The sequence below is a fragment of the Xenopus tropicalis genome, chromosome 8, assembly GCF_000004195.4.
Source record: "Xenopus tropicalis strain Nigerian chromosome 8, UCB_Xtro_10.0, whole genome shotgun sequence".
Lineage (NCBI taxonomy): Eukaryota > Metazoa > Chordata > Amphibia > Anura > Pipidae > Xenopus > Xenopus tropicalis.
The window spans coordinates 64,210,238-64,231,332 of record NC_030684.2 but is presented as its reverse complement, the minus strand read 5'-3'; the positions used below and the strand labels follow the sequence as shown (position 1 = coordinate 64,231,332).

Sequence of the window (21,095 nt, the reverse complement as noted above, 5' to 3'; positions counted from 1 at the left end):
ATGTGCCTTGCCCTGCTGACATGGTGCATCTTCACTACCAGACCAAAACCGGGAATGCATGGACATGCTATGCTAATTGGATAACACAGATGGCACACAAGTGGTACAGGCAAGATGCTGTTAACAGTGGTAGTACTGAAGAAAGAATGCTGATCTAAATCTAAATCTGTATATGTAAATGTATATACACCCATATATATCAGAGTATACAAAATAATCAAAAACGTGATACATTTCAAAAGAAAAAAAAAAAAAATATATATATATATATGTGGGAAATGTATACCAGCCAATGAATCCAGCTAGACTAGTCAAAAAAGTACAGTTTTACAGAGACATTTGGATGCTATGCTGAAGAGCAATTTTAATATGCATCAATGTATGAATATAACAAGGCAAACATGTATTTATCACTATGAATGCTTCTAGTATGGATACAATAATTCATCAAGGTTTGTTTTTCTACTCAAGCTACAAGAAAAAACCCACAGCTATACTTACAGGATATGAGACTTGATTGACTGGTTGCCTAAAGGGTTCAGAATCTTCCCGCTCATATATTAAATCTAGTAGTTCTTTGCATTTATCTTTCCATGAATCAGGATTGGAACGAAGTAGATCTCTTTTAGTGCGACGGGTAACCTAAGTAGGGAAGCAGTGTAAAAAATAAAAAACAAAAATGTATCCATGAGACAATTTGGAGGTAGGATAATAAACAAAAAAGGGTAAACTTAAGACCCATCCTATAAATAGGGTTTTAGGCTTAATTTATTTGTGTTGTTTATAGTTTATAAAATTAAAGGCGAGGTTAAACTTTAAATTAATGTTTAGAAGTAGAAAATAACAGAGCAAATACTCCTGTGCCAATATCCACAGTAGTCAAACCAATGAAAGAAAATATACAGGTAAGGATTGTAGGTACTAGTTGATCTGCAATTCCCTTTTTTCTTAATGTAGCGGTGATCATGACCCTAATAAAAAGGTAATTGCAGTTCAACTACTACCTACAGTCCTTTCCTGTCTTCTTTCATCAGTGTTGTTTTTGGCTAAATAGGACAGGGTCTGAAAAGAAGGATAACAAATACAAAATATTTATAGCAATAAAAATCCAGACTACTTAAAATGATATAGATGTTTACAGATGAGAATCAAGCATTTAATTAAAAGCACAGAAAACTTTTTATCATTATAATCTTGCTCCTAAGAGCATTTATCAGGAAGCAGAAATGAAGCAAACAGTCACAGATGTGAGTGGCTGGGTTATTAGAAGAAGACTACTGCTTTCATTAAGCTACCAGGCTAGGGCTTGCGGTGTGACTGCTCTCTCAGTGAAACCACACATATACACTAGCATACAGTGCGTGTATAAGCAGCTGGCTACTTTACACTCCTTGGCATCTTATGAGTTAAGAAGGAAGAGCATTGGTAGCTATAAACAAACTATCTGCTTTTATTACTGTCAGAAACTGTAAACGCTGACACAGTGAGTATACTCTAGCATGAAATGCAAGCCGTCAGATTCCGGAGCCTCATTTCACACATTTATAACTGAAAGGCATATACACGTAAGGAGTGCTTCTAGGAGTTAGAAATAACATTCAGCATCAGTTTTATTTCCTTGAGAAATGTTCTATAGATCCAGATACCAAGAAAATACGTATAATACCAGGAATACATATATAGATTTGTTGAGATGATTATATTCATATAGATAAGTTGAAAATGTAGCCTCCAAGGGCAGGAATGATGCACCCAGACTACATTCATAAATTTGTTTACGGATATTAAAGGATCAGACCACTTTATGAAGCTATGTAACTGTGTGCAAATATGTGAAGGAATCATGACTTTAAAAATGAATGCCTATCAACCGACTATTATCAGAAATAAATGAATTCAAGAATTTAAGTTTACTCACAGCCCGACCAGATGATGTCCCTGGGGCATCTGATTCCATATCAACTGCTCCACCCTACACACAGGAAAATAAAATTGTTGCTAGTCTAGGGAATAGTTTATACAACCCTAAATATTACAGTCAAATCAAGGTACATATAGCATACCTCCTCATCTTCTGTATTGCCAGTATCTTCAGTCTTTACTTGATTGTAGATCTCTAATATATCATTACAATTCTCATCCCTATTCAGTTTAGCGAACAAAAATGTAAATTAAAAAAAAAAACACAAAAACCACACACAAAATGAAAGGACAACAAATGTTGACAGAAACTTACCCAATATAACGCAACAGCACATCTGTCACAATTTTGGCAGTTCTAACAATTGGAGTGTCAGGCTCATTGAATGTTCTTGCATTGTGTTCAATATAGCGGACCTCCCATATTAGGGCAGAAAGCCTCCTAAATATTAAACGTATTTTGTGTCAGTGACTTAAATTATGCTTTTAAAAGGATACTCAGAAGTGTCAACTACAGGAATCCCAGAAATATAATACAACAAAGGATGCATAAATTTTTTTTTTACAGTTTATACTTTTTTGGTTTAAAAGGAATTGCTTTTATTTCAGATGCTTTATGTTGATAATTTTAGCATATTTTATACCAAATAGAATAGTTATTGTGCTTACACCTACAGCTCTTTACCTAACTCTCACTGCACTATGGAATTAAGTATTTGTGTGTAGAGAAGGGGACTGATTATAAAGCACTATACGATAATACAAACTAGTTATTAAAACAATTACTGCCACGGATCGGAAAACCTTGCTTTTTCTCTAGAAGAAAGGCCTGTGTCCCACGGAAAAATCAAAACAACATGTCTGCTTACAAGAGAATTAACTAAGGTCAAGGCTACACATAGTAAAGCATTTTCACCAACACAGCTGCCTACAATAACAGCTTTGAAAGAGGTCAGAGTACTCATCTGCGAATCATGCAGATACTGAATTGTGTCAATTCAATCAGAAACTGTATCCCTTGGGTAGAGACAAAAGCAGACAGACAATTTACCTGGGAGAGGGAAGGAAGTGACTTTGATCACAAGACCATTTAGGTAAGATCAAATAAGAACCCTTGGCCTTGCATGTGATTAGATTAGCTAATGACCTTAGTGAAGATTTGGTGCCAAGTATACACCAAAAATCAGGTTGCCATATTTAAAAAAATAAATACATATCAGTGTATGATTGGGTGTTCTGGGATCTGTATAAAACGGTTCTTAATTTCTACTGTTTTTAGAAATATATATTCTGTTATAAAATGGAACATCAAAATGAAGATTATGTTGGAATTAAGAGCCAGACTTTTTGTAGCAAGGCTGGCTGAGGAAGCAGGCAGGACAGAATGCATTAAGGAAGCATCAGAAAAGTAGTATTATGTAACAAAATTCAGTTTCATTAGCAAAACATGCCGAGAGCAATGGGTCCAATAAGAATTCAGTCCTACAGTGATTCACTTGATCATCATGTATTTATCATGGATATGGTGTGGGCAGTAGGGCCACAAGATATTAGAAGAATGAAGGAGGTAGCAATGATTCAGACATCAAACATGTTATTTCAAAAATCTGCACTAACAAAATGCCATGTTGCTGCGTTTGTCAAAAAAGGACATCCTTTGAAATATACTATAATAACATGAACCTCTCAGTGATGCAGAACTTGAATATCCAGCAAGACGATGACGCTGGGATTCTGGTTCAGCACGCTTAAATAAAACATATAAGAGTTACATTAATGCTGTATATCTAATGATGTATAGCCTACCTATAGTAGTGGCTCTCCAGTCTCTTCCTTGTGGTGCTTAGATCTGTTGGGTATGCTACCACAGTGCAGTATAAGGGGTAGGCACTGAGATCCACAGGAGCACTGAATGGGCTGGCAAAATCTGCAAATAATTACATTGTCAATTTAAAGACTTTTACACCAAGGAATTAATGTAGATTTTCTACATAACTGTGGTATGTTTCTATCACAGCTTGACTTGCTAGTAGTTACACGATAGAGCAAAAATCAGGAGCACCTTTGGCGGAATACTAAAACAATGGAGCTAAACTCAGAACTTTAAGACTAAGAGAAAGAGTTTTCTATGTGGTGGATGCTGGTCTCCAACACAGATATATGACCTATGGGTGACAAAAGTTTGGCTGAAGGAAATCTGCTAAAGAGCATTATATAATTTGGAAAGAGTGCTAACTGCTCAGCATAAAGAATCAGAACCCATATTGTTACATCACTTTATACCTCTAGACCAGTGATCCCAACCAGTGGCTCAGGAACATGTTGCTCACCACCCCCTTTGATGTTGCTCCCAGTGGCTGGAGGCAAGTTATGGAAGCACAGAAACATAAGTTTTACTCCAAGCAGAGCCTCCTGCAGCAGTCCACATGGAGCTAACAATAACAATGGAGCCAATCACAGTGCATATTTGACATCCCCAAAGGATTGTGGCTCTCGAATAAAAAAAAAGATTGGGGATCCATGCTCTAGACAACGAACATATAGAGTCAATAATAAAATTTTATTCATCTACAATTAGAACATGCAATTCAAATTTCCAGTATGGTTTGTTATTGAGCTAATACTTTCTAGAGAACTTATCCTCAACTGAATCCTAAAATGTCTGATTCCATGCATTCCTAATCTCCGAGATTAGATTTTTTTTTATTCTTAAAGGGCAGCAAATTTTGCAGCACTGCTAGGAATTTGTGATTTTCACACATTACTACCACTGATCTATGCATGTGCTAAAACTGTACTGTACTGTTAATTCTTTTCCACTTTTTTTTTTGTATACAGAATGGTTGGGACCTGGGATTGCCCCATATTTGGATCACCACACCAGCTTAATTAAGGTCAAATATAAGGTGCTTTTTTTTTTTTTTACAGAGAAAAATTAAATAATTTTTAAAAATCAGAATTATAGACTTTATGGGAGATGGTCTTCCTGTAATTTGTAGCTTTCTGGATAATGGGTGTCCGGATAAGGGATTCAATAAATTGCTGGCCTAAAATACTCAGGGCAGGAGAAATTTGGTTGAAGTCAGAAAAAAAAAAAAGTTAGATTGAGCACCTCACAAATAAATTAACAACTGAAAGTAAACTATAAACAAATAAATAAAAAAATATTTATATTTGCAAAATTGATTTATCTACATCCTCTACAGTTTAGTGGATTTATGATGTTTTGGGTGGAAAAGACTCCCTTCATTAGAAAACTCCCAATTAATTGGTGGTGAGAAAAAACAGTTTCCCAAAGTCTCTGCCCTTTTGCGACAAAAGTGAAATAAGTGAACATACGGAAATATAACAGAAATGAGGACAAAAGGAAACATGGATTTCCTATTTTCACATTCAGTGGTCTTAAAAATGTCAGAAACACTTTTTCAAAGGCAATTTGAACGTGTGTCTTATCTTGTGTTCCTAAAGGGAAAGTTCTCCTTTAAATTTTTGCAACCAAGGGTTCCGGTCATGTATAGCTTACTATTTCTGCTAAGCCACTGAACCCACTAGTGAGCGGTCCAAAAATATTTTACGAACTTGCACTATATATGAATAGATACAGTTAGGGTTTATTGGCAATAAATGATTTGCGTGGTTATACTACCACTACTCATTAATGTAATTTAAAAAAAAAAAGCAAGAAAACCAGCAGCCTGAAACTGCTAAATGTAAAGCTGAGAAGAAAATTACACAGATCTTCAGATGTGTCTTAATGCAGTGAACGTGAATATTACACACCAAGAGTAAGTAGCTGATCAATTCCTTGGATAACTCTTTCGCAAACCTCATCTCTTGAGTACAATCCCCACTCTCCCTCCTCCGGTTTATACTGCAAAGACTTCAGTTCATCGGAAGTAACGGGAACACCAGCACCCATTTCATCAGGCAAAGCTGCTGCAAACATATCAGTGTAAGTCATTGCCTTACTGCATTTAGTAAAAGGTGCAAAACAAAACCATACTTACTGCCATCTGGAATTGGTTCCATGTCCCAAGGACTCATGTTTTCTCTTTCATTATTATCCCAGCTAAAATATATAATTCAAAACAGTCAGTGTTTCCTACTTTTAATAATACTCAACCAACTAGAAAAGAGCCATTTATTCCCTTTAATTAAAAATAGCCCCTTATGCATTTAAGGTCCTATACAAAGGCATAACAACGCACAAGCAGATCTAGTATGTAGGACTACTTTGAGATTATTATTATTATATTATTTTCAACACAAAAGTATGCATTTTTGCACTGAAATCTGCTTTGTGTGTCTGCACTATAAAAAGGACACTAAGATGTTTGCAAGGTAAAAACCATAAAGCAACCAACTGCAAGAGAAAACAGCACCAACCACCTTACTGTGGGAAAGGAATTGTGCTAACACCAAAACAATATGTAAAACAAAATATGCAGTGGTGATCTAGACAAAATACACAACACAGATTATTTAAATATTTTAGTATTTTATTAGGCTGATGAAACATGCTGGCATCAGCCTCCTACATTGCCTGCACCTGGAACCATTGTGTCGGCCTGGGTGCAGACACACATGGCAATATTGGCAACGAAACATGACAGTTTACATTTCAGAACCAATATCAGCCATGTGTGCCTGCACCTGGGTCAACACAATGGTTCCAGGTGCAGGCAAGGTAGGAGGCGGATGTCTGAATAGGGGCCAATTCTCGTCTTTTTCTGCAGGCTAAGAATCAGCCCCATGTGGTATCAGCCTTAATATGCTGTAATGAATGTTTTAAGCTCTGCAACTATGCTACTTGGTGCTCTCCTTAAAAATATGCTTGGTGTTATTTTAATTACCTTTTTTAGGACACTTTCTGTTTCCTGTCAGCATCTCTCTTTGTAAATCCAAGTGCCCAAATATAACAAGATATTTAAATGGTTTGTGTTTATTACATGTTACTTACTGTACACTGTAGCACTGGAATAAACTGTCAGGATACTCAGTCTGGAATGGCTGCTGACTTTCCACTGTGCCAAACCACCATGCATCATCAATAATGCTTCGAAACCGGTCTCCTGTGGCACAAAAGACAGAAAATGTTATCCAAATTTTAAATTTACATGCAAAAAACTTTGCGATTGTTTAATGGTGAACTACCACATTTTTTGGAGAAATTCAGTTTAGCATTAATATGTTCCTTGAACTTTTTTCCGTCTTAAAATGCATAAAGCTCTCAACATATAGATCACATTGATCCCTCTGAGATTTCATAACTATGTTCTTAGAACAGTGATTCCTCTCTCTGCACCATTGCCACTCCTATCTCCATACCCAAAATATGTGCTGGTTTAGAAAAGACTCATTAAAATTCCTACACACACTACAAGATAATACAGAAAATGCTAAGGCAAGGCAGTCACGAAATGTTATCCTGTATCTTGAATGGGTCCTCAAAAGAAATCTTCTTTCTGAGGAATTGGTAAATCGTCTGTGTGCTCAAGCTACTCAGTGCTACAGCAATAAGGTTTTTATAGGCTGGTACACATATTACATTCACTTGTACCAAGATTAAACTATTTATACACAGAAAATGTATAGGAGAACCACCATATGAGTTTTTAGATTTTGGAAACAAGTTTTCAAATTCGCAGGCCAAAAGGACCTCATCAGACCTCAAATTCAAAAGTTCATTTAAATTAATGCCCTTGTTTATTATCAAGCATCAGAGTGGTGTGTTAGAGTTTATAGAGTTTTTCAACCAGTTGGAGCAGCATGGGGTACCAGTAACCAATGAAACATACTGCAATATGTCTGCTACCAGTATGCACTTCCTCTCCCTGTATAAACTACTGTGTGCGCGAGTACCAACTTCCTCTCACTATATAATATGCTTGGACTGTCCACAGTACCCTCTACCTCTAAATATAAATAATACAGACTACTCAGTGTATAACTTACTTATTCCCCCTATTGGTAATGTTAATATGACTTATTTACCGCTCTCACAGATTAATGAGTTTGAGAGTCCTTTGCCCAGTGATCTCACTGACTGACGTACTGGGGATGCCATTACCCATTTCTATCACTGTGTTACAAGATGTGAAAGTCAGAAAACAATGTTCTTACTTTATAATGTGCTAGGATTACACCACCATTGACCTTGCTCGTAATGAACAGTGTCCTAAAATGTTAGTAGCTGCTAGACAAAGGACTACTCACTGATGAGTTTTTATAGCTAAAGAAAATATTTCTTGCATTTCGACTCTATGCAAAAAGAAACCATGACACATTCTCTTGTAAAAGTACAAAAAGTTATACTTTTGCCATAATTTTCCATCGGAAGCCATGGAAGCTCAAAAGAACAACTCACCTATCTGCCAGTTTCTCTCTTTCGCCTCCTTATAAAACTGGTAAAGGACAAGGAAGTCAATAACATCAGGCATGTCATGGTATCTAAAATAAAAAAAAAATGTATTCTCAAAAAGATAATATATCATTAGTGTGAAATTCCATAGAGAAGGCAGATGGCAGGGGATACAGTTACAGTAAGAAATCGAGTTGACTTAAGGAAGCAGAGCTTTTCTCTGCCGATACAAACAGGTAAAATTTTTTTTTTGTTTGTTTTTTTCATAAATTAGGAATCTGGCATATCAGCATCAGGAAATATATGGCACAAACTGGAAGATTCTAATTACACAAACAACTTGTGGTTCCCATGTTCCTCTATTGCTAATATTAAGGAAGCACATGCAGCTGACTGGTCACAAAACATCAGGATTTAATACATCACTAGTGCACCAAAACTCAGGACTTAAAGGGGACCTGTCACAACAGAAAATAATTCTAAATTATTTTTATATTGCGTCGGTCAAGTAAAATAATTTTTATAGTGTAAGTGAAGTTTATTTAAATATTGTTTCCTTCAGTCTTAGAATTACAAAATCACAGCAAGAAGGCAGGTGCAATTTTGTGGGCACTGTTAAGACAAGCTTTGCATCACCCCAAAATCTTGTTTAATGTGCCAGAATAAGGGAACCTGATGCACATGCACAGGCTACACAATTAGATGGTGAGGAGTGAGGAGGAAAGTGAGGACTACAGTGACATCTTGGAAAATGCTGAATTGAAAGTAAAAGTAATTGTTGCCTAAGGCATAGATGTGGGGAAGGCACTATATGATTAACAGCTGCAATTTTTAAATAGCTTTATAACGGGTATGGATGTGTTCATAAAAAAAAATGGAATTTGGGTTTCATACTTAATGTTAAAAGGACTTTCATTATACAGCTTTTTGTGTCTGGGTGATACACACATCTAGAATATCTAAAGAACCGGCAGAGGCAGTCCAACTTTTTCAAGCAAACCCCAGTGGTATATAAAAAAAACTATATATACACCAACATCAATACTAATTGTAGATTTTAGTATCACAAAAGCCTTGAATACTATGCTTGTTCAAGAGGCCATCCAAGCCCCTCTTGAAGGCATTAACAGAATCTGCCATCACTACATCACTAGGAAGGGCATTCCACAACCTCACTGTCCTCACTGTGAAAAAACACTTATGCTGCTTCAATTGAAAGTTACCTTCCTCTAATGTAAATGGGTGGTCTCTGGTGCACAAATCGATTTAATGGGGAAAAAAAAAGAACATGCCCTATTTGTTTATAGGCCCCTCTAATGTACTTGTACATATAAATCATGTCAAATATTAGGGTGTGAGACCTTCCTGAAGTCCAACAATAGGAAGACTAAAAAGGAAATTTTGCAAAACATACATACATACATATTAACATACAAACTGCTGAATAGACACCTGATTATCTAATAAAAATGGATCAGGCACACCAAGTTCTGAAGTCAAAAAATTTAGACAGCGCCGTCCTCAGACATTATTCGCAAAGCCCATGACTATGCCATATAGGTTAAAATTATGATCAAAGCAAAAACTGTATCACTCTTTATACACGATGAAAGCTAAATCCAATTCTACCTGCACCTTGCCCAAGAAACTCTCCAAAACAGAAGGCTACTTAAACCTTTTACAGAACAACTACAGTAAAAACTCTCTGGGGATAACCTTTCCAGCTGATTGGTAAGGTTCAGGGAAAACAGCCATAGTAAAACATCTACAAAACTTTGTCCATATCTAGGACATTCCCAACATGACACTCCCAGTATGGCAAGATCCTTAGCAGTGAGAATGTCTACCACAAAACCCAAATGGCAGGATTGCTGTAAGAGATTAGACAACTAACAAGTCGGCCTGTCCTGGGTGTTGCCATAACATTTCATAAAATTGTACCATTCTCCACAATTATTACTAGCAACCAAAAATTAAAAAATTGAATTAAAGGAATTATAGATGGGTCTGAGATTGTATTGGTGAATGTTTACTTTCCCAAACAAATGTTATCAAAGCACCTTCCCATTTGCTACTGATATTAACAAGAGACTTTAATATGACGCATTGTACCTTAGGGGGCAGATCAAAAATAGCCCACACCTGAAAACCAGGCTAGGACAACATTTATGCAAATCCAGACAATATGACAGCCAGGGAATACAACACCCCAGAGAGCAGGCACTTTAGCATGGTTATGTAACATAAATACAATAAAAACGAGTGTTCTTCCATGCTTATTGCACCCGTTTGTGACACTTTGTCTCTGTTCCAGGCAAACTACTAGCCGTTATCCAATTAATGCTCATTTACTTTATATTGGCTAACTCTAAACTACAAATAGCAAAAGGTGTCCTGTTGCAAAAAATGTTGCAAAGGGGTCCCGTCCATACCGGATATACTATATTATTTGGCAGCCTTACTGATACATTGCCTGTTGGACCACTTATAACCCTTTTAGTAAATGGGCATTGCTCAAGTACCTGGAAGCATACCCCCTACACTTGAATAATAGGATATGGGGCACATCTCTGTTTAAATACGTAGGGGAGCCATTAAGCAATACCCGTTTCATTCACAAATTAGCTTACCGAGTTATCACTGGTAACCTTCCCACCACGCAAATCCCTTCAAAAGCATACGTTAAAAACAAGGCACCTTCCACATATGGGGTGCTAAACCTGATGCAGTTATAGTTAACATGCTCCCTCAATTACAAATTACTGTACCATACTATCAATTCATTTAAGTATCAAATTATATAAAAAGTGATAACGGTAAAGGCAAATTTGATGCTTCAACCCTTAAACATAAATGGTATTATACTTCAGACAGACTCCATTGAATCTCCCCAAACACAACAGATAGGTGTTGGAGTGGGTGTAGGCAACTGGGCACACTGACACATTTGATGTGGCATCAAATCCACATTCCTTTCTTGATACATATTTTAAATCAACCAAATCAAATGTATGACTCAAACATACATTTTTTCAGTACTTACTTAACAGAGAAAGAGTCTGCAGTTATTTTGCCTGAAGTAGGATCCAGTAAGGCAAGTTTTAAGCAGCATAATGTAGGCGGCCCCACCTCATACTTAATTCCTACAATCTTAGCAAATTCTTGATCCTGATGAATGAAACAGCATTTAAGTGGCAATACAATGAATTTTAAAAACAGATTTTTTTTTTTTTTTTAAATAATAAATGTTGCGGGCTAAGCTAAAAAGACCTCTTATATCAAACTATTACAGTTTTGCCATATAATATCAAAGTTTGAAAAGACCACCAAAAAAAAAAAAAAAAAAAAAAGCATTACAAAAAAGTATTACAAACATAGGAATACTATGGACACATGCAATAAAACCATTTATTTACCCTGAGATCCGTTTTGTTCCATGGCTCCTTTTGTGGATTAATATTATATATTTTAGCCTTCCTTACTGCTCGTACATAAGCTTCATGGCCTTGTCTGAAATAAATAACCTATGTAGAAAAAAAAAAAAAAGATCAAAGAATCTGCATTTTAATATAGACCATAAAAGGGCAGTAGTTTATGTTAATTACATATGTTAATTTCTTTAAAGAGGTGGTTCCCCTAAAGTATTATTATTATCCTTTATTAATTTTATCATGTGCCTGTCTACTCTGCCTCTTCACAGCTTGCAATTTAAAACGTTATCTGCAGGTCACTGACCATGCCAAATAGGAAACGGTTGCTCTATGTTGCTTTAAAATTTATTAAAACTTATCTTACTGTTCAGGTCCTCTCCTACTCATCTTCCAGTCTACCAATGACATTACTGCCTAGTGCCAAAGATAGTGCCACATAGGGCTGATTCTCGGCCTGTATATAAACACAGGCTAAGAATCAGCTGTTCCGCTGGCCTTTGCAAACTCTTGTGCATGGGTGAAGACATGGAGCAGATTTTGCACTGAAATTCAATTTGTGTGCCTGTGAGAGAAGACACATGAGTAATTGGAGGACAACAGATCTCAGATTCTAGGACTGTGATTATATGCACGTCGAGAATGATATCAAAGTCGCACTAGCAAAAGGTAAGTGGGAACCAAGCAATCGGCTACAGAAATTCCAAACTACAGTGCTGCCAAAAAATTTTTTTTTAAATGGCTTTACAATAAATATTTTGATAGTCAATATAGATTAGATTTCTGACAAAATAGAAAGTAGCTAAAATTTGGCATTTGATAACATCCTATACTGATGCCTCATACATCTTACCTCATCTCCCATCTGGGGAACAAAAGGAGAACGACGTGGGATGGTGTCCAAGATCCACTGGGGGGGAATCCATTCTTCACTTGGCTCTCCTTCCATAGAAAGACGCTCACTTTGTTTCTTAAACAGAAGAAATTTTTTTTTTTTTTATGTCATTCCACATGCTAGGTATTTATGTTGCACATCCATGTCATTGGAATCTTTGTTGAATCTACACTTTGGCCAGAAAATGAATAAATATTATGAAATATGGGTCTGTTTGTGGCCAGATTTATTGTATTCCTGTAGCTAACCTTGTGAAACCACATACACTATCTGAAGTTATACATTCATTCCTCATCTTGATTTACATTTCTTTGCATGCAGGTTAACAAGGGGGTCACACCAAAATACTTAGATGATATTGGATTTTTTTTTTCCAATACACACACGACCAAATACAACAAAGTTTAATTTGTTTAACTAGGTTATCATCATCTACTTTTAGGGCTTGTTTGAAAATCAAATTATGTTTTAGGTCACATTCATATAAAAATAATGAAAATTTTTGTTCAAACTTTTGAGCACAACTGTATATATTGTTTTGCATGTAAGATACAACAGTTTTTCTGCATTCTGCATCTATTATACCAAATATATTCAGCCAGCTGGGTCAGAGGTCATCAAATATAATCCAATCTGTAATGCTAAATGACATGCTTTATATTTTAAGTTGCCAAAGAACACTGGGTTTCATTGCCACATAAGCTTGAAATACACAAACCAACCTTCCGTCTGGTCAGTTTGTGTTTCCTCGGCTTCTCTTCCTCTTTAGCGTTCTCATCCTCTGAACTGCTGCACATTTTCCTTGTTGTTTGCCGTGTCTGTCTTTTGGGAGGCTGGAGATTGATTCCTGCATCTGCAGTCCAGTCGGAATATTCACTAGATGAATTACTTAAAAACAATATAAACTGATGTGGGAGATGCTCAGATCATGACATACCAGCCTTTTAATTAACATGATTAATTCTTTATAACTGATGATTTGCACGAATCATGATGCATGACGTTAAATTTCTTTGTACAAGTGAGCTTTTATAAATGCCATTTATTTTACAGTACTTTACCCTTTTTTGTGTACATAGTTTTATTATTACAGGTTTATATGTGCCCCTTAATGTAAAAATGTAAAGAAAAGGAAGGAACTGAAGAAATTTAACAGAAGAATGATATCTGCTGCCACAAGGCTGAATGAAGGTGCTATTTCTATGGCATAATCAAGGGTGGAAGGCAATATCCGTTTCAGAGAAATTTCTCTGGAAGATGAATTAAACCTGTCCTTTTTAAATAAATGTGGTAGATTTAAAATTATATTACAGGAAGTAGAACCGTCATCAGCATTTTATGTGTACTATATTCAGAGCTACATACACAGTGTATACAGTAAAAAATTGCCCCATAGACCATACAGTCAGAGTAAGGGACCAGCACAAAGATGACAAGTAGTTAACTACAGAGCCTACAGAGAAAAATATATAAAATTACACTGGTCTAGCTTTGCTTTAGCATATTCCATGTTGCATATCAAAGGCAGCAGCATTTTCCATCTATTTGCTACAAGTGACAATGATAGACGAGATGAAATATATTTAATGCTGTTTTGATAAACCTTCTTAACAGATCAGTTGTAAACTATAATTCCAATTGTTATATGCAAAATACTTTGACCTTATGCTTTTCTCAAACAGGATATGACCAAAACAATTAAAGGTGGACATATTTTCACATAGCCACCCCCTAGCTCACATTCAGAAAAAATTGTAATTCATAAAAGGAAGACCAGCTTACTTACGCACCTTTAGACTGTAAGCTCTAGCTGCACTGCCCTCTAGTGAGCAGGATTCTCTTTATCTCGTTTTGTCAATATTTGTATGTAATATGCATCGATGCTTACACCATTCTGCTGTAAATCACTGCAGCATATGTTGGCACTTTAGGGTGAAGACACACAGAGCTACTAGTAGCAGCTACTTGTCGTGGCTACTAAAATAGACTCTGTGTGTGTTTTTGCAGAGGTAATTCTCAGTATTGTATATGGCAGGGTATTTTTTTTTGGAGTTTAGTAGCCCAGAAAAAGTAGCTGCTACTAGTAGCCCAGTGTGTCTTCACCCATATAAATACTTGTTTCAAATTATTTTTTTTCACCACATAAAATATGGAATGGTTGGGTTAAGCCTCGTAGAAATGAAAACACATTAATTTAACAACTGGCACACCTATATTCTTAGTAAACTTACGTAATCTAAAGTTTTGCTTTAAATCTATGGGAACCTGATACCTGGAAGAGGTTTCTGATTGCCACTGAGCTGCAGCTTCATCTCCTGAAGCCTCTGTTGAATGTTGGGACTCCTCCTCCTAAAATATCAAAATTACAGCTTTAACCACACACACAACAATTTAAAGCATATATTTATGCCTTTTCATTGGTCAATAAAAATATTTTATTACAATATTTTTTTTTTCCCTCTATAAACTCATTTCAGTTTGGGATTTCTAATCTCACAACAGTTCCCCTTTAAAAGTTGACAATTGATAAACACAATTTCAAAATTTGTGATGCACCGAATCCTGGTTCTGGATTTCCCCAAATCTTTTTTTCACACCTGGCCAAACTAAATGTGAACCAATAAAATTGCATGGCATTAGACCATATGACAACAGGAGGTGCAAATTGTTTTCTCGGAATGCAACATATGCATTTACATATGCAAAATTAGGGTTCAGATTTGGTTCTGGATTCAACCACATCCTTTGTAGAGGATGCAATATTCAGCCACATGCAAAATAAATAAATAAATAAAAGGGGATGCACAGATTCAGTTCAGGATATGTTTGAGTCTGAAAAGAGGGGGAATATGTGGAATCCCTTCTTAAAATGCATTTAAGCAAACCTCACATGCAAATCAGGGCCTCTCAATATATGCTGCAGTTAAAAACAAACTTCATAAAACATACGTATCTGTCAACAATTATCATCCGGTCTCTTGAAAAACAAAAGGGGAAAAACACCTAGCACCATACCTCGGGGGAACTCTGCGAATCTTCCCCATTTGTACTTGGAACTTTAGCTCTTGCATCATGTTCAATGGTTGAACGTGTCTGGTAGGCATGCTGGCGCTTCCGCTGTATTCGTCTAAGTGATCGCCCACCAAAAGCTTGATAATCATTCTGCAAAAATTAAACCCAAATACTGAACAAGTGAAAGAATTTAACAAAACAGGTATCTCTAAAAACACGCATCTCTTGTTCAGTGTGCATCTATGCATTCTCACAATTTCCATCCTAGTTTTCCATAAAGATCTTTCTAAAACAATTTTTTTTTCTTTTTATGATTTCTCTTTTCTCTGTAATAAAAAGTATGGCAGCATAAACCCCATGTCAGTGGCAAAAAAAATCCTATTATTTAAAAAATAAACACTTAAATGTTTTAGGTAGCCTTGAGATATGGCGATACCAATTAATTAAAAGTTATTTACCTTCTTTGGTAAAACTCAGGACCCAAGCAGATCAGAAAACAAAACCCATACCTGTACAAGTAACATTGGTTAAAAGGCATGGAAAACATTTTTGTAAAAAATTGCTACAGCTGACCTAAGCCTTCCAGCAACACAGCCAGTTGCCTGAAACAATACCCTCCCAACCAACCCCCAATACATTGCCTGATAATCACCAGGGCTGTGGAATTTGCACATAAACCCTTCTTCTCCAACTCTCTAGATCACTAGTTTGAGCAAAAATCCCTACTATACTGTTAACTCAATATTCATTGTTTTAGAAGTTACTTTATCACAAGAGAATGCTCAGTTTTTTTATCCATGGGAACTTGCCAATGTTGTACCTCACAGCCTAGTTTGTTAAGATACAAAGTTGATGTAGGTTGTAAATCCCAGAAAGTTGTTTTATACACCATTCTGGATGTCTCATGGTTTTTCACATACCCACCCGCCCATCCATTATTTTAACAAATACATAAGGACAAAAGCAACAAAGCTCAATTCTTACCCTCTGAGCAGGGTTAGTTGGTTTCCTCTTTTTCTCTGTGTTGTACAAACTGATTTCCATTTCGCCTTTAGAAATTCTGCATTCTTCCTGGACCCTGTAAAGGGAAATAACATAGCATCTTTCTTTTATAATTCAAAAAATCTATACCCCCAAACAATGTAGGTCTCTATAAAAATATATTGCATATACAAGCTCATATGTAAAACCCTGCTTCATCTAAATAAACCATTTTCATAAAAATATACATTTTTTGTAGTATGTGCCATTGGGTAATCCTAAATAGAAAACTGACATTTTAGGAATTAAGGGCCACCTCCTGGGATCATAGGATTCACAGTGCACACAAACAAGCCAAGGCACACATACATGATAGGCCTCCTCAGCCAATGAATGGATTTCTGTCTTTTGCTCCACACTACTTCCTGTTACAGTAAGAACTGCATTATTTCTAGTCATGTGATCTCTCAGGGAGCACACAGGCTATCACTAAATGGTGGATCTAGGGAAAGGATGTAAAAGGGCAATGTTTACTGATTATATATATTCCAGTTTGGAGAGATTCTTTAATAGGTCACTTAACATAATATAAACTATTGGTTAAGTATTCATTCTGGGGGTCCAGTTTTCCTTTAACAGGCCATATTTAAATCACTGTTTCATAAATAAAATTCCATGAAAAATATATTATTTTAATAGTATTTGCTGCCATTTTAAAAGGACAAGTAAAGTGCTATTCGCTGTGTAGGCAATGCGTTACTTAACCCCCCTGTTGAACACATTTAACTAACCCTGTGATAGGTCCTCTAAAAAAAAAAAAAAAATGCACAAGCTACCACTCTTCTAGTGTTTACCAAGGATCACTTGCCGCTATAGACAACGTTTGCATGTCTGGAATAGTATCCTTGCAAGTTGGTGCATTTGCAGTAAAGTAACAGGAAATTTGATCTAACAGTCCCAGGCCGCAAAAGATGGTGGTGTGGCAGTCAAGTTAAAGGACATGTAAAGCCTACATTTGCCTACAATGTATATCAGTTGGGCATGTCTCCCCAACCAAAATAGCATCATTTGTACTGCATATATCCCCTACGCTTGCCAGCACCATCACATTTTCCTAAAGCAAATAGTAGCTATCACCCGGAGGCCATTTTTCCTCTGATACATAATTGTATACATTTAAATCTGCAAACAGCCTACACACACAGACCCTTATTCAGCATACATTTAATCAAGAATACTGTCTCACACAGGCATAACTGTCTCTGATAAAAGTTCTGCTTTGTTTGAGTTGAGCTCAGGAGAGTTGTTTGGGAGAAAAAAATTGAAGCAGACAGCTAGAGCTGAGTTTCTACGGGAACTAACAATGCCATCTCTTCACTGGCTGCTAGACTGGGAGTCGTGTATAGCAATCTGAGCTTAGAACAACTGAGCATGCCCACAAGCCAACAGCCAAAGCAAATTCCTGAGGGAGGGGGATGAGTGGGTTACAGGAGGAGAAGCAAACTTAAGTGATTAAGGGGATGTTGCAGCCTTACTATTAACCTATGGACAACCAGTGTGGCAGGTATTGAAAGATTTCAAAGAGGTTGTTCACTGATTAAATTTTGTGTGTGGGGGGTTTACATGTCCTTTAAGGGCATGCATACATGCTATGTTACACAAGCCATTAAATTAACAAGAATTTGTCAGTGAAGGAGCACACAGCATAATGGTGGCTCAAGGTATAAGATCTGACAAAAAAAATTAAATATTTACTGATGTGTGCCTATTTAAAAAAAAATTATAGGTCATTTATTATAATAAATTATGTTCAGATTGTATAAATATACATTTTAGTAAATAATTTAACATAATCGTGCGGTTTTGGGGGTCAGCTTCAGATTAAAAACACAAACCCCCTTCATTCCAAAGAACTATACATTTTTTTTACCTGATAACACCAGGATGCAGTTCATTTACTACCACTCTTCTGCTCCAGGCCATTAGGTCTCTTTCTGTTGCAATTTGACTCCGAGGTGCATTACTATGCATTTGGCGAACACCCTCAATTTGGCCACTCCGGCGAAGGCCAACATTAGGTGGAGATGATAAATCCAAGCTAATACTTCTTAATACTATAAGAGGGACATCAGTGAGATACAATTAAACCGCACATAACAAAAAAGAAAAAAAATGGCAATCCTGGAAAAATAAATGCAATGACCTGAAATGTGTAGGGACACTGAACTGCGCTGAGCGCAATGTATCTTGCAATTGACAGTGTGACCTCAAGTGCATTGATACAGGTAATAAAATATGAGTCTTTCTGCCAAAAGATGTGCATGCTACAGTACCTGGTCAAAAACTAAGCAATAAAAATAAGAATGCGGTTTTATTTTCAATGCCCTCTCACACTACAGAAAGACAAGGATGGCGTTCTAGATTTGACTTAGTTTAGTGTCTGGTCCCTACATGATATTGAGGCAAACCGTAAATACCGTTTAATATAACCTTTACTGCAGGGGTACCCAAACTCTGTCACCCTGTGATCTACTCTTGCCACCTGCCCTCCATTCATGAGATCTACTTTAATAAAAAATAGTGCAATGTCTATCATTTAGAAAAAGTATCACTCCTGATGTTTAATACCTAAATACACATTGGAATATTGTGGCAAATTCACATTCAATGCCCGCAAAACATTATACCAAGCGCCAACACAGCAGTTTGGCTGCAGACAAAAGCTCCAGTATGTTGGGGGGGGGGGGGGGAATGGTAGGTTAGCATCCCACCTTGTAGTCTACAAAAAACTTTAAAGTGATCTACTGGTAGACCTTTTGGGCACCCCTGTTTTAATGTATTACTATATAAAACAGATTATATAATCAAAGATAAACAAAACAGAATAAACTGCATGCCTCCATTTCTCGAGTCTGTTCTGTTATATCTGGGTGTATCCACATCCTCGGCTTCATTTGTATGCCTCTCATCCTGTTCCCTCTGGAGTTCTCGGATTATCCCATCAAGAATACTTTCCTCCTGGTTTCCTGTTTGCTGGCCAATGACCTGCTCCACCACATCGCCATTGCCTTATTTCACAAAATACAATAATCACGGTTTCGATTTATATTTATACACAAAAGGATGCATAAATAGACTTTTTGCTGTCTTGTAGATACTCATTAACCAGCAAAAAAGAAAATACATTACTGCTCCCACCCACACTATTTTATTACAGAAAACAGATCAAATTGCGCTAATACATACTGTTCCAATTTTACCCATCATCATATTTTGTCCTACATAATGTAACTTATGTTGCCCATTTAGTTATTTCAAACACTCTAACCCAATATGTATTGCCAACATCACCAAATGAGAAAAATACCATTTGACATGTATCCCAGCTGAGGTATGAGCTGCTCATCTTTACAATTCTCACGTCCTGGCACCAAGCGCTGAAAACGGGTAGGATGTGGGTTGCCATCAACGTCTACTAGGAATGGAGGGGGCATTAGGTGTGGGGCTTGTTGAGTTTGTTCATCCAAAACATAGCTGTTGGAGTCTCTTATTAGAGGTCTAAAGTCTGTATGGAAGAACATCTGTTCTGGAATCTGTTCAAAGAAATAAATACGTCTGTATTTGTTTAGTAGATTAACATTTGAAATTATAAAACCACCAAATATAAGACTCATTTTAAGGATGTAAGATTTTTGTTAGTGAATAAGTGAGGCTTGCTTTAAAGTTATATTTTAAATGAAACATAAGACCATCCCCTCTTTAAGCATCTGGCATTTGAATTTCTTTTGTTAAGAAGAGGGTGGCAGATAAAGCAGCAAAGAGTGTGGAATTTTGGGCTGACAATCGTCCTGCCTATCTCTGGCTCTCAGAAGGCTGGGAATTTCCATGCTCCTAAACAGAGCAAGAGCCACCAGGCAGAACATCAAGTTAGGATGTCTAAACACTAGTTAGCAGCACCATGATTCCCCATATGTTTATAGTCCCATAATAAACTCTTTATGCTTTTATTTGGTCTAACTCCCCCCCTAATGTTTAGAGCAAGAGAAATATTTTGCAATAGGTTGCTCATACAGTGTTCTGACTGAGGATTCAGAACGGAGGCATTTAAATGCAACTATTGATTTAAAAAACATAATCACTCAGGAACTGCAGAAATAAACGTTTTTACTGTACTATGAAAGTGGTATACTGAGATTTCATCTTATTCTTATGTGCAAGCTAGCACAAAGACAGCATCTCTGCATTATAGTACAGGTATAGGATCCCTTATCCAGAAATCCATTATCCAGAAAGTTCCGAATTACGGGAAGGCCATCTCCCATAGACTCAATTATAAGCAAATATTTTTAATTTTTAAAATTTTTAAAATTTTTAAAAATTTAAAATTTTTTTCTCTGTAATAATAAAACAGTACCCTGTACTTGATCCCAACTAAGATACACTTAATCCTTATTGGAAGCAAAACACTCCTATTGGGTTTATTTAATGTTTAAATAAT

General features: G+C 36.4%; 1 protein-coding gene across 3 annotated transcripts in view; it reads right to left on the bottom strand.

Annotated features, from left to right (window-relative positions):
• brwd3 (bromodomain and WD repeat domain containing 3) overlaps positions 1 to 21,095 on the bottom strand; it is a 56,851-nt gene that overhangs the window by 11,727 nt on the left and 24,029 nt on the right. For 2 of the 3 annotated variants that reach the window (XM_018096621.2, XM_002940436.5), the window contains exons 17-35: positions 19,965 to 20,190; positions 19,495 to 19,665; positions 18,528 to 18,711; positions 16,601 to 16,694; positions 15,620 to 15,766; positions 14,877 to 14,953; positions 13,327 to 13,492; positions 12,563 to 12,679; positions 11,698 to 11,805; positions 11,325 to 11,449; positions 8,288 to 8,370; positions 6,881 to 6,992; positions 5,928 to 5,989; positions 5,701 to 5,856; positions 3,727 to 3,847; positions 2,237 to 2,362; positions 2,064 to 2,142; positions 1,919 to 1,972; positions 502 to 642 (exon numbers count right to left, since the gene is read on the bottom strand). In XM_018096621.2, coding sequence (XP_017952110.2) covers positions 502 to 642; positions 1,919 to 1,972; positions 2,064 to 2,142; positions 2,237 to 2,362; positions 3,727 to 3,847; positions 5,701 to 5,856; positions 5,928 to 5,989; positions 6,881 to 6,992; positions 8,288 to 8,370; positions 11,325 to 11,449; positions 11,698 to 11,805; positions 12,563 to 12,679; positions 13,327 to 13,492; positions 14,877 to 14,953; positions 15,620 to 15,766; positions 16,601 to 16,694; positions 18,528 to 18,711; positions 19,495 to 19,665; positions 19,965 to 20,190 — 2,349 coding nt within the window. The remainder of the gene's footprint in view (positions 1 to 501; positions 643 to 1,918; positions 1,973 to 2,063; positions 2,143 to 2,236; positions 2,363 to 3,726; positions 3,848 to 5,700; positions 5,857 to 5,927; positions 5,990 to 6,880; positions 6,993 to 8,287; positions 8,371 to 11,324; positions 11,450 to 11,697; positions 11,806 to 12,562; positions 12,680 to 13,326; positions 13,493 to 14,876; positions 14,954 to 15,619; positions 15,767 to 16,600; positions 16,695 to 18,527; positions 18,712 to 19,494; positions 19,666 to 19,964; positions 20,191 to 21,095) is intronic. The other variant, XM_004916894.4, reaches the window with a different exon arrangement.